Here is a 13,882-nt window from a genome sequence, read left to right as displayed (position 1 = left end):
CTTTTCCAGCAACACATATTTCAGCTCTGATCTCCAGCATCTGCAGTTCTCACTTTCTCCTCCCTGCTATATCAGGCAGCATTCACAAGTTTATTACCTACAGCATACTTTCATGTACATACTATTTGGAGAATTCTGAGAGTATACATTATTCCTGAAATGCAGAATTTTAAAAGTGCTATCAATTCCAAATATTTTGATGATGGCTAAATTAACCATTTAAATAAATACAGTTGGACCCACACCTTACTTTCCAGTGGTTCACTAAATGATGTTGATTTTAATCTATACCTTTTGGAAATTTACATAGTAATTTTAGTGTAACATACTGTTATTTAATTTCTTAAACTATGTCTTTTTAGGAAACTGTATTTCCAGGTAATTCAAAACCTGGACACTTAAGTAGTCAATAAGTATGCAGTACTGGATTTCCTTCATCTTTCAGGCAAACTTTCAGTGCTGTGTCACAGAATTCGCTGTAAATGATGTGATATTATTGACTTACTTTCCTTCTGCTTAATTCTGGACATGAATCAGCTGCTGAGCTTATATCATATTCATCCATGTCACGATTTGTGCCTTGGATGACAAATATTCGTGTCACATAAAATCAATTTGAATAGTGGTTTCCTGGGCTAATGTGACTGTGATAAACACTAGGTTTTACAGAAGTGGACAGCTTCAACAATGCAACTCTTAGGGTAGTTGATTTGTTTTGAACACAAAAATAAGGCTTTGTCATGGATATTCAAGTTATGTGAGATATCTTTATGTAATTGTTCTAGCATTATTTTAAATACAATATATGTAATCTACTTGTGTAGAGACCAATGATGCTGGGGCTTTGTGGTATTCATTTTTATTTGTTAGATTTCTCAAAATCATTTTACTATTACTATTACTATCTCTAATGAACTACTAGTTATGCTTTACTATTAATGTTTGGCTGGTTCATTCTTACATTTGTCTTTCTCAGACATCAGTCACTAAAGAAAAAGAATTTGGAATTGGATATGTGACCTGCAAAGTATGTCCTCATTCTATAATGTTGTCTTGCTTCCTGTCATTTTATTCATGCTCCGTGCTATTCAGTTTTTAAATTCATTTTTAACATACTCACTTACAGCACAAAACTCTTAACAAGTGGAATTACATTCAAACTGCTAAATATATTCAAGAGGTTCTGCTTTATGTTGCAAAATGTTAGCTTTCTTGCTTGCTGTCAGCACAGCAATTGTTAGTGCAAATGTAGACAGTTTGAAAACCCTTGAACATTCAAAGCTAAACCTTTAATATTCAATATCCTGTGGACCTTCAGTTTTTCAACAAAAGCTATTTGAATATACTTCATAAAACAAGCTATTATTTTCTGGTAAATGTACACAATCATCATTAGAATTATAACTAGTGCATTGTTTTAAGCAAACTTTGGCTGGCTTTTCCCTGGTCTGAGTTTTTACTGTTATGCCATTACTGAAGTTGGGAGCAGAATTATGATGCTTCTGCATTCAGAACATAGAACAGTACAGCACAGTGCAGGCCCTTCGGCCCTTGGTGTTGTGCTGACCTTCTATCCTACATTAAGGTCAAACTAATCTACATACCCTTCATTTTAGCATCACCCATGTGCCTATCCAAGAGTCGCTTAAATGCCCGTAATGTATCTGACTCTACTACCACTGCTGGCAGTGCATTGCACACACCCACCACTCTGTATAAAGAATTAACCTCTGACATCTCCCCTAGACCTTCCTGCAATCACCTATGCCCACTTGGGATAGCCATTTCTGCTCTGGGAAAAAGTCTCTGACTATTCACCCTGTATCTCTCATCATCTTGTACACCTCTATCAAGTCATCGGTCATCCTTCTTCGCTCCAATGAGAAAAGCCGTAGCTCCTTCAACGTTTCTTCTTAAAGATGACCTCCAGTCCAGGCAGCATCCTGGTAAATCTCCTCTGCACCCTTTCTAAAGCTTCCACATCCTTCCTATAATGATGCAACCAGAACTGAACACAATATTCCAAGTGCGGTCTAATTGGGGCTCTATAGAGCTGCAGCCTAATCTTGCGGCTCTTAAACTCAATCCCCCTCCTAATGAAAGCCAACATACCATACACCTTATTAACAATCCTATTAAATTGGGTGGCAACTTTGAGGAATCTATGGACATGGACCCGAAGATCCCCTCTGTACCTCCACACTGCCAACAATCCTGCCTTTAATCCTGTATTCTGTATTCAAATTTGACCTTCTAAAATGAATCACATCACATTTTTCCAGATTGAACTCCATCTGCCACTTATCAGCCCAGTTCTGCATTCTGCCAATGTCCCATTGCAACCTACAACAGCCCTTCACACAATCCACCATTCCACCAACCTTTATGTTACCGTCAAACTTACTAACCCACCCTTCCGTTTCCTCATCAAGTCATTTATAAAAATCACAAAGAGCAGAGGACTCAGAACAGATCCCTGATGTAGAATCCCCTCACTTTCATACAATATGCCCTTCCTCAAATCCTAACTATACTCCTTCTCATTCTTGCAAACTACTGTCCCATCTCCAAACTCCTTTTGCAATCCAAACTCTAAGAATATGTGCCCATTTGAGTCCTGCTGTTGCAACTGAAACAACAAAGGCACAGAATACACTCTCTGTGATTGTGAGTGAGTATTTTGTCTCTCCCTCCTCCTGGACCCATGTGCAACTTTTGACACAGTCACCTTCTCCAGCCTCCTCCAAACATTTTGATCAAGATTTTCGTAAACCTTATTAATATTTCATTTGTCTTTTTACATCTGATTGTATTTCACTTTTCTATGGTAGCATCTTGGCCAATCAGTGTTGACTTGCCAACCAATCAGGAACCTTTTCTCTTGTAGTAGAAGTTGGTGCAATTATTTGAAATGGCATACTTGTACTGATGGAAAATGAGAAAATTCAATAAAGGTCTTTTCAGCAATAGTCAATTTAAGTACTAAGTGACTATATTTCTTGTTGTAGACAATTAATTTCTGTTCCTGTCACAGACTTCTTTTAAACCAAAACATTTACAAGTGTTGCACTTGTAAAAACCAATGTGAAACCCAAACTTGTGCTACCTTCACTTGTGCTTCCTTGTTGTTTATTGCTGATCCTTTATTTTAGAGCTGAGGATTTCTTGGTTCCAGAACTTCAAGCAGCAGAAGAAGAGAAGAGCAAACTCGATTCTGGTCTGAGTAATGGTGAGGAGCCTATGGATCAGGATTTATCTGATGTTCCAACAAAGTGTATCTCAGCTTTAGAAACCATAGAAATCAGGTTAGTAAGGTTGATTTTTAATGTTTGAGCTGATAAACCTTGCATACATAAAAATCTGCTTATTCTTCTTCCACTAAGACAAAATATATCAACTCATCAAGTAATTTGCCACCTTCTTGCAGAGCCAGGGTGACATATATTGATTATGAAGGACGCTCAGATGGTGACTCTATTAAAAAAATTATTAATCAGATGAAACCCCGACAGTTGATCATTGTTCATGGGCCTCCAGAATCTAGCCAAGATCTGGCTGAAGCATGCAAAGCATTTGGTGGAAAGGACATTAAAGTTTACACACCAAAGCTTCAAGAAACAATAGATGCTACTAGTGAGACGCATATCTACCAGGTAATACAACTTGAGAATATATATAATTACTGGCTATTCAGATTTCTGCTCTTAACCTAATTTAAAATTAATATGTGGGCGGGATAATGAGTTCTCAAAATTGACACTTTAAAGTTAGCTGCTGGATTCACTCCCTACTTTAGAAGTTTAACAAAAGATGGGCTGATAACCCCATGGCAGTACTGAATGGGTTCTGCATTCGGTGCAACATTAAACCAAGTTCCTGTTAACTTGTGTAAGTGAGAGAAATAGATCCTAAGATTTTACTCAAAACAGAACAGTCCATTCTCCCAGCTTTTTGTCTATCATTTATCTTTTGACCTGACACTACCAAAAACTACTAACTAAGTTCATTTTTTACTGTATTGACCATTCATATAATTTGACTTCCATACTTGCTTACATAACTCATTTTTAAAGTGAAGTTACAGTCCTTATTTGGCTAAGGTCAGATTTCACACAGCACCAGGTTATAGTCTATCAGGTTTATTTGAAATCAACAGCTTTAGAGTGCTGCTCCTTTGTCAGGTGGAGTTAAGAGAAGCACACAGGCACAGAAGTTTAGAAGTAGAGATCAAAATATCGTACAAATGGTGTGAGTGGAGTGTCAACAGGCTAAATAATAGGTTTCTGCAGGTGATCAAAACTACCAGACAGTGTGAGTAAAGTGTCAAGAGCTGAATAGCAAATGAGGCAGAGTGATAATTATAAAAAAGTTAAAAAGTAAGGTGGGGCTTGAAACAAACCAAATGGCTGGAATAACATAATAGGTGTAAGATTGGCGTGCCAAGGGTCTAACCAAAGTAATAAGTAATTCAAAACTGTACAAATTAATTAAGGTGAAGGGATCACAACAAGTTGCCAAGGTGATTGTGTCAAAACAGGACAATAAGGAAGATTTTACAGATACAGAAACAGTATGGTGGAGTTACAATTCATGTTATTCCAGCATTTGGTTTGTTTCTAGCACCATCTTATTTTTATATTTTTGTAATTATCTCTCTGCCTCAGTTAATCGGACTATAAGTCCTCCCTTCACTTGCTATTCAGCAGTTGACACTTTACTCACACCGTCTGACAGTTTTGACACCTTTGAGAGTGTGTTGCTGGAAAAGCACAGCAGGTCAGGCAGCATCTGACGGACAGGAAAATTGAAGTTTCGGGCAGGAGCCCTTCATCAGGAACCTGCTAATGAAGGGCTCCTGCCTGAAACGTCGATTTTCCCATTCCTCGGATGCTGCCTGACCTGCTGTACTTTTCCAGCAACACACTCTCAACTCTGATCTCCAACATCTGCAGTCCTCACTTTGGCCCACTTTTGATCACCTGCAGAAAACTGTTATTCAGCCCATTGACACTCCATTGATCTTTTGATCTCTCTGCCTATAAATCATGTGCCTGCTAGTTTCTCTTCATTCCGCCTGATGAAGCAATAGTGCTGCGAAAACTTGTGATGTCAAATAAACTTTTTGGATTGTAACCAGGTGTCATGGACTTCTGACCTTTTCCACCCCAGTCCAACACTGACATCTCCACATCATTATTTAGCTATGAATTGCTTTTGAAATTTTCAATGAAGCTAAATAAGAACAAGTCCTTTCTTTTCTGTTAATGTTTTGTAATAAAATTTGGAAGTAACCGTACAATTTCTTGAGTTCTCTTGAGTCCAGAACTAGGAAGCAGCAAATCATAACTGTTGCTTTAAAACATTTGGTCAAAGCATGTAATTAAGTGATTGTATCTTCATTCTTTTGGAAAAATAATTTTTATATAAGATTCTCAAATAAGGTAGAAATTACCACTAATTTGCAGCTTTGAACAGCAACACCCAGCCTTTAATGAATGTTATTTATAAATTTAACATCCTGTTATTGCAGCAGCTTCAATTCTTTGGAACTCTGCCAGAGGCACTAAATATTGCTACAAATTAATTTTATGTGAAACCTAAGTTTGATGTTTTCCAAAGAAAATTATGACAACACAGGTATTAAGCTGCTTAGCAGTTGAAAAATTAAAGCATTGAGATTGTTAGCACTGAATTTACAATTTTAATCTTTGACTAAATCTGTTAACGTGAAGGACACAAAAACCATAGCTGAAAGCTCAAAGTAATCAGTGAAATTGTGGGCGGCACGGTGGCACAGTGGTTAGCACTGCTGCCTCACAGCGCCAGAGACCCGGGTTCAATTCCCGCCTCAGACGACTGTGTGGAGTTTGCACGTTCTCCCCGTGTCTGCGTGGGTTTCCTCCGGGTGCTCCGGTTTCCTCCCACAGTCCAAAGATGTGCAGGTTAGGTGAATTGGCCATGCTAAATTGCCCGTAGTGTTAGGTAAGGGGTAAATGTAGGGGTATGGGTGGGTTGCGCTTCGGCGGGTCGGTGTGGACTTGTTGGGCCGAAGGGCCTGTTTCCACACTGTAAGTAATCTAATCTAATCTAAAATGTTTGTTGCTCAGTATTTTTACATGTTATAAACAATTTTCTTAAATTAACAATGGGAAAAATATTCAAAAGTACACCAGAAATTATCTCTGGAAGAACTAAAAAAGTTCTTTTAATTGTGTTATTTTTCAATTGTATTTCAAAAGAGTTTTAATCCATTTTAAATTTGAAAATGTTATATTCTGGATCAAAGTATTATGGTTTCCATTACTTCCTGATAAAATTACAGCATTTATCCCTGTATAGAGATGATGGGCAGAATGGCTGTATTATTCTATGATTTCCTAATATTTGGATATTTCATTTTCACAGGTTAGACTAAAGGATTCTTTAGTCAGCTCTCTCCAGTTCTGTAAAGCAAAGGATGCAGAGTTAGCTTGGATAGATGGTGTCTTGGATATGAGGGTATCAAAGGTAGATACAGGGGTCATTCTGGAAGAAGGTGAGTTAAGAGAGGATGAAGAAGGAGAAATGCAGGTTGATGCTCCCTCATCTACACATAACTCTGACCAAGTTGCAGCTCAGCAAAAAGCTATGAAGAGCCTTTTTGATGATGATGAAAAAGAGACCAATGAAGATCTTGATGTAATTCCCACACTGGAACCATTGTCACCAAATGAGGTATGGAAATTCAATTAAGATACTTATTTTTCATTTGTTCATACGATGGCGGTGTCGCTGGCAAAGTGAGCATTGAGATTGTGGTGATGAGCAGCTACCTTGAACTGCTGCAGCCATTGTGTGAAGGTATTCCTACAGTGCTGTAGATAGAGAGTTCCAATATTTTGGCCCATCTGCAAGGAAGGAGCAGCATTATTTCCAAATCTGAATGATGTCTGACTTACAGGGGAGTTTGCAAGAATCGATTTTATCATGTACATTCTAGAGATTATGGGTTTAAGAGGTGCATTCATCGATCACAATTTTACTGGAGATCAGACCATAATCGGTTTGACTTTGCATTGTGATGTGTTGAATTTTTATAGAGTTAATGAGTCTTTAGGTAAAAAAAGATTTTTTAATGTGAAATGTATATTGACATTTAAGTGCCATAGTTCAATTATTTATCCAGCTTCTGTATTAAGATATAGCTTGCAATATTATTATTCTGGATTTCAAAATATGTTCTAGCTTTCTCTTGCACAGATCATGTGAAATTATTTATCAGTCAAAGATCTAGCAACAGGAAGATTTCATAATCATGGGTCTGAAAAAGTATAACTTAAAGTAAATTTATATTTCCAACATACACATCCATGGTTCATTTAACTTTAGAAATCTCAACTTCATTTTGGATCAAAATTAAAGTTTTACTTGACTCCTGGAAGCCAGTAATTAGTATGAAATAACTAGGGTTTATTTGATTCTTTATATATGTTTTTTAAAAAAGGAACCAGGGCAGAACAGATTTGGAAACACACTTCAATTGCCTTACTTTAAAGAGAAAACCTTGTACAATTAAGTGTCAAGACATGTTACTGATAGAAAGAGTTGATGTTGAGGACATCTTGTTGATGGCTTTTCTAAGTTTTTCTCCTCTTCAATATAAGTTGAGTTGAGTGACCAGAAACAAAAGATTAAAGCTTGTAAACAAAATAACTGAAATTTAACAGTTGGTAATTTGATTAAAATTTAGATTTAATTAAATTACAAATGGAATTAATATTCTGCCTTTGCCCTTGTCAGAAGCTATAGCTTTGTATAAAAACAAATTGGTTCTTTTCTAGAGAAATACATACTGTCAGAAAGGCCAATGCATTGGTTTATTTCATTGTCTATTCTTCAAAATGGAAAATGGCTCATGAATTAGATAGACTCAGGGGGCACTACACATCCTGCTTAGTTGTTCTAGATTGCTTAGCCATCCCCCGTTCCTTGTCTACCAGTCTTGTCTTAAACTGTGATGTGTCCATTGTGGAAAGATGAGAGATGTCAAAGAGGAGTCTCCAGCTCTGTGTTCAGCAATACAAGTGATCTTTAATCACAGCTCTTTTACCACACGTGCGAGAAGCCAGAGACCACTCCGAATCTGGCTTTCATGTGGGGTCCAGTTGCCCTCTTAATCACTGCTCAGATTGGAAGAGAGTTCAGTGACACTTTGGCTTCCCTAGCCAAATACATAATTTTTATACATTTTGCATTACAATAATTACATGCAACATTGATATCATTGTTCCATCCCCCTAATCCTTTCACAGGATTGCATCCAATTCTGTAAAACACCCGATCAATATGGACACTCCCTGTATGATCTCATGATGCTTACCAGACATCGTTAACATCTGGCCTTGGGATCTTACAGCGTATCCCATTAATTTACATTCCAGTGTTAATGGGGGTTCTTTTTTCAGACATTTACCCGACCTGTTTATTTCTAAGGATTGTTTGAATTCTGTTATTCATTATATTCCTTGCTGTCTTTATCAAATTCTCTTACCCATCTTATTATTTATTACTACTTTAATCACAGGCGATACAAAATGATGCTAATTCTTATTAATTGCTATCAAATTTATAATATCAGTTCTAATAGAAGATTAGTCATATAAAGAGTTATGTGGTTACACCTAAGCCTATGAGTTCAGCAGCTTCTTTCCCACCTGACCTTGGAAGGTCAGGTAAACACTGTCCCTCCATCTTGCAGCTGCAACTATAACTCGTTCTAGTCACATGATGTCTTCTAAATTAAATTTATTGACCTGACTCTAACTATTTCGCCACTAACTCATTCACTCAATAAGACAACAACTATTCCATTAATAAGACAAACTCAATTACTTTCACAGCTCAGTGAACTTGTCTGAACTCCTAGAGTTTTACAAGACATAATGTCATTCTTCTTTTACCTTACCATTTGTCTCTGTTATCGTGGGATCATACTTTTTTAAAAAATTCTTGCTAAACTACAAACTTCGGGCTGTCTGTTCCTAGACATCTCTTCTCAGACTGTCTTTAACAGACACCTGCAGCTGTGGGTTTGTGCAGAACTCCTTATATATTAATTTGTAAGATCCTTTGTCCAGCCTGGACCCTGTTACCTTGAATTTATCTGCTTCTCCAAATTACCATTGTCCTAAATTATGATCTCACTTCAATTCTGCACACAGCAAGCTAATTCTGTTTCTGCAGCTAAAAATCTTCTCTGCCATATTTATGCCAAGTAAATGCCAACGGGCAGCCATCTTGTGCAACCTCTGGCCATGGGCTAACCCAACAGTGACTATTTTGTTAAATGTGCTATCCATGTAGTTCTCAGCTTTGCAGATGCATCACATTGATTCCAGCCATCGCTACAGATCCAAAATCTCGCTGTCAATTTTTTTTACAGCTGGAGACATAGACACATGTGATCATTTAGGCCACATGAAGTATCAACCACACATGACATAGAATGGCCATTGAATGCAGTCAAACCGTCCTGCCATGCATTGAGCCTACTTTCAGGCTAATTACAATGTTCTTCCCTTCTTCAATTTAAAGTAAAATTACTCATCAATCAACTCCAATAAAACTGTCTTTGTTTCTAACTGCTTGTCTGGGATCCTTTTCTTGACATATCTGTTGGTGATGTTGATTCCCAGTCCCAGTTTCTCCTCTCACCAGTTTTGCTAGGTGCTGCAGACTCTCTGTCTTAGGGCCCATCTCTCATCAATAAACTGCTTGCAAATGTTCAGTTTGAGCCCTGCCAAACTTTTTGACTCTGAATTTCATCAACCTATTCCATACAAGAATTGAATGCTTGAGAAACGAAGTAGCTACATTTGACATCATGAGAATACTTGACTGCTTAAGCACTAGTGAGCTTCGGCAAAACTGGCCTTATTGGGAATTGGGATAGTTGGTGGCTTAGCAACAGAGAGGAGTATTGGCCTGCTTACTTGAGGGCAATCATTGCATCCCCATGGAATCAGTGCCAGACTTCAGGGCAACATGCTTTGTATAACCATTTTCATCTCTGCCAGATTGCACAAACTTGCAGCGCAGATGGATCTGGGTGTTCTTGTGGATGAAACACAAAAACGTTAGCATGTAAATTGTAGCAAGTAATTAGGGGAAATGATGTTTTGATTTTTATTGCCAGAGGGGGTTGGACTTTAAAAACAACTAAGTCTTGTTACAGGGATGTTAGTGAGACCACACTATACCATGTACAGTTTGGTCCCTGTATTTTATAAAGGCTAGTCTGGCATTGGAGTCATTCAAAATAGATTCACTAGGCTGATTAGTGGGAGGAAGGTTAAATCTTTATTAAATAAAGTTTAGAAGAATGAGGGATGGCTTATTGAAACACAATATTCTGAAAGGGCATGATTGTGTTGATGTTGAGAAGATCTTTCTACTAGTGAAGGAATCTTGAACTAGGGGACAAAGTAACCTTTTTTTTTAATTTCTCTATTTGTATCTAAGATTTGTACCTTAGATACTTTGTGCCTAAGATAGTGCTTTGAGGGGCAACATTGTAAATTTTTCATTACTTTTGTACTTTACATATGATAATAAATTTAGTTCTAATTCTGAAGTAACAGAATAAGGCGGAAATCATTTAAAACTGAGATGCAAAGGAATTTATTCTCCCACAGGGTAGTGAATGTGTGGAATTCTCTAATTGATCAGTCATGTCAGCCTTTAGTGGAATGTGAATAATAAACAGCCCTGGGCTGATATGTGCTTGGTAATATTCAAACTACATATGAACCGCTGACCACTTCCAACAAAAAAAGATTCCCCTTTTACCTTCAACATTACCTATCAACAATGTCCTGAGGTTTCCATAGACCAAATATTTAACCAGACCAATCTCAACAATGCAGTGGCTGTAAAGTTCAAGCCATGCATGTAATGGAATGGTCATTACTTACCAGCTGGATACAGCCATGGTAACGCCCAAGAAGATCAGCATCATCTGGGACGAAGCAGACTCTTTGATTATATCCCTCTGTCACTTAATTCATGAGCAACTCCAAACATTGTCAAACCACTATGGTTAGAACATACTGTCTGCAACATTTATTGCATTAGTTTATTACACATACATTGACAACAGTTCTCATTCCCATAAGTTTTGTTGCCTTGAAAGCGTAGGGCATCAGTCTCATGAGAATATATGATATATCTCGCTACCTCCTTTATCATCATTGGGTCAAAACTTTTATTTCCCTATCCTAATAGGACCAGCATCTCATTGAGGATTGGTCATTGCCATTACCTCAGAGCAGCCAGGAATAGGCAGTAAACATGATCTTGATGTAATCACCCAACTTTCAAGATAAAATACAAATGCAAATCATTTCTCAATTTCCAATGACCTAAAACTAAAGAACTTCTGAAATAGCGACATAATCTTTTGAAAACAGTCAGCAGGTCAAATAGTATCTGTTGAGAAATAAACCTAAGGCTAACATTTCAGATTAATTACTTCTGCTAAAACTCTTGATAGTTGGTCTTCAGATATTTTCTTCTGGAATCATCTAAGACCAGTCATGAAAAGTTGCACATCAATTTCTCATTTTTAGTAGCAAAACAGTCTGAGGCATACCTTGTTTCTATGAATATGGTAAAATGTTGAATACAGATGCAATATTGGAAATTGACAAAATTTTGCTGCACTAATCCTGTTGAAACAAAACATTGCAGTGGTCAGTGATAAAATTATCAACAAGCAAGATGCTGTGCTTTCTCACTACGTGCCCACTATGTCTGCTCCATATCATTCAACCATGGATTTGCTTTGAATAAAAAACTCATTTTCTGGCATCAGTCATTAAGATTCAGGTTAATGTTCTGGGGATGTTTTGAATCTTAAGAATATGGGTTCAATCCCTTGATCTTTCTCCGTCTTTCAATATGATCATGAGCAATCTCATCTCAGCCTCAACTCTGTTTTGCTGCCCACTCCTGATAACTTTTCAACCCATTACTAATTAAAAATCTGCTTACTAAATTGTTTCTGACTCTACCCTGTAAGTTGTCTAATTTGTTGCACTAATTGTGTAAAGTTCTCATTTATTCAATAAGATAACCATGAAAATGCAAAATTGCAGAGTGATTTTAATTGAATTTTTAATCCAACATTTTTAGGTTCCTGGTCATCAAGCAGTCTTCATTAATGAGCCAAGGTTATCTGATTTTAAACAAGTTCTTTTGCGGGAAGGTATTCAAGCAGAATTTGTTGGAGGTGTTCTGGTCTGCAACAATTTGGTCGCTGTTCGAAGAGTAAGTATTTTTGTTTAGAAGTTAACAGTATGAAAAGACCTACAGCAGGTAACAGACATCTGTACAGAAGTAAGATTTATCATTCCTATATGGTGAAAATGAATTTCCTTTGGTTTGTCATAATCCGATAAGTCAGGAAAACAAATTGGGTTTATCTTTGTAAAACCCTTGATGAGCAAAATTAGTTGGAAGGAAAATGCAAATTAAGCGTTTTGTTCTTTTTATCATATGTTTGTTTTGCTTATGTTCGAGTGTGTAAAAACCCATTGTTACAGTAAGTTGTACAGCAAGGTGAAGATTGTGTGTAATAAGCTATTCATCCTGCTCTTTGCTCTGTATCTAGGTAAAAGCACAGGGAAAGTATACTGTTCTTTAGTGATAGACAACATTTCTGAATGCACTTTAATCTTTTTCTATCTAGTTCAATTAGATCAATTATAAATATAAAACTTCAGAAAGTTTTGTGCGCTGCTGCACTGTCTTCTAGTCTCAGATTGATGCTCATGATAAAAACCTGTCCTATATGAAATACCTTAAAGTGAAAATAAAACTGATTTATAGCACTCCAATGGAGGCGCTGGCGTAGCGGTCATATAATTGGTTAGTGATTCAGATTAATGTTCTAGGGATGTGTTCGAATCTTAAGAATATGGGTTCAATCCCTTGATCTTGCTCCGTCTTTCAATATGATCATGGGCAATCTCATCTCAGCCTCAGCTCTGTTTTGCTGCCCACTCCTGATAACTTTTCAACCCATTGCTAATTAAAAATCTGTCTGCATCCTCCTCAAATGTATTCAATGTACCAGCATTCACTATACTGAATCCCACAAGATTCATGACTCTTTGAGAGAAATAATTTCTCCTCATGTCTGATTTAAATCTGCTACCCCTTACCTAAAGCTATGACCTCTCATTCTAGATTGCCACCAGAGGAAACAGCTGCTTGACATCTGCTTTGTCAATCCCCTTTAGCATCTTACATATCTCAATTTTCTCTCTCATTCTTCTACAGAGTATAGGCCTAAACTGCTCATAAGACAAACTGTTCAATTCTGCAGTCAATCTAGTGAATCTCCTCTGAACTGCCCCAATGCACCTATATCCATCCTCATGTAAGGGGACCAAAACTATATGCAAAACTATATGTGTGTGGAGTCAGGGGAAGCACTAAATGAATATTTTTCAACAGTTTTCACTCTAGAAAATGACAATGTTGTCGAGGAGAATACTGAAATATAGGCTACTAGACTAGGTGGGATTGAGGTTCACAAGGAAGAGGTATTAGAAATCCTGCAGAGTGTGAAAATAGATAAGTCCCCTGGGCCGGATGGGATTTATCCTGGGATCCTCTGGGAAGCCAGGGAGGAGATTGCTGAGCCTTTGGCATTGATCTTAAAATCGCCATTGTCTACAGGAATAGTGCCAGAAGACTGGAGGATAGCAAATGTGGTTCCCCTGTTCAAGAAGGGAAGTAGAGATAATCTCGGTAATTATAGACCAGTGAGCATTACATCAGTTGTTGGTAAAGTGTTGAAAAAGGTTATAAGAGATAGGATTTATAATCATCTAGAAAA

The 13,882-nt window shown here is 37.3% G+C and overlaps 1 protein-coding gene across 1 annotated transcript in view; it reads left to right on the top strand.

The window, feature by feature from the left end:
• cpsf2 (cleavage and polyadenylation specific factor 2) overlaps positions 1-13,882 on the top strand; it is a 42,124-nt gene that overhangs the window by 22,212 nt on the left and 6,030 nt on the right. The window contains exons 11-14 of the mRNA XM_043697209.1: positions 3,153-3,305; positions 3,428-3,653; positions 6,406-6,714; positions 12,172-12,306. Of these exons, the coding sequence (XP_043553144.1) occupies positions 3,153-3,305; positions 3,428-3,653; positions 6,406-6,714; positions 12,172-12,306 (823 nt within the window). The remainder of the gene's footprint in view (positions 1-3,152; positions 3,306-3,427; positions 3,654-6,405; positions 6,715-12,171; positions 12,307-13,882) is intronic.

The sequence above is a fragment of the Chiloscyllium plagiosum genome, chromosome 10, assembly GCF_004010195.1.
Source record: "Chiloscyllium plagiosum isolate BGI_BamShark_2017 chromosome 10, ASM401019v2, whole genome shotgun sequence".
Taxonomy (NCBI): domain Eukaryota; kingdom Metazoa; phylum Chordata; class Chondrichthyes; order Orectolobiformes; family Hemiscylliidae; genus Chiloscyllium; species Chiloscyllium plagiosum.
This window is presented reverse-complemented; position numbering and strand designations above follow the sequence as displayed.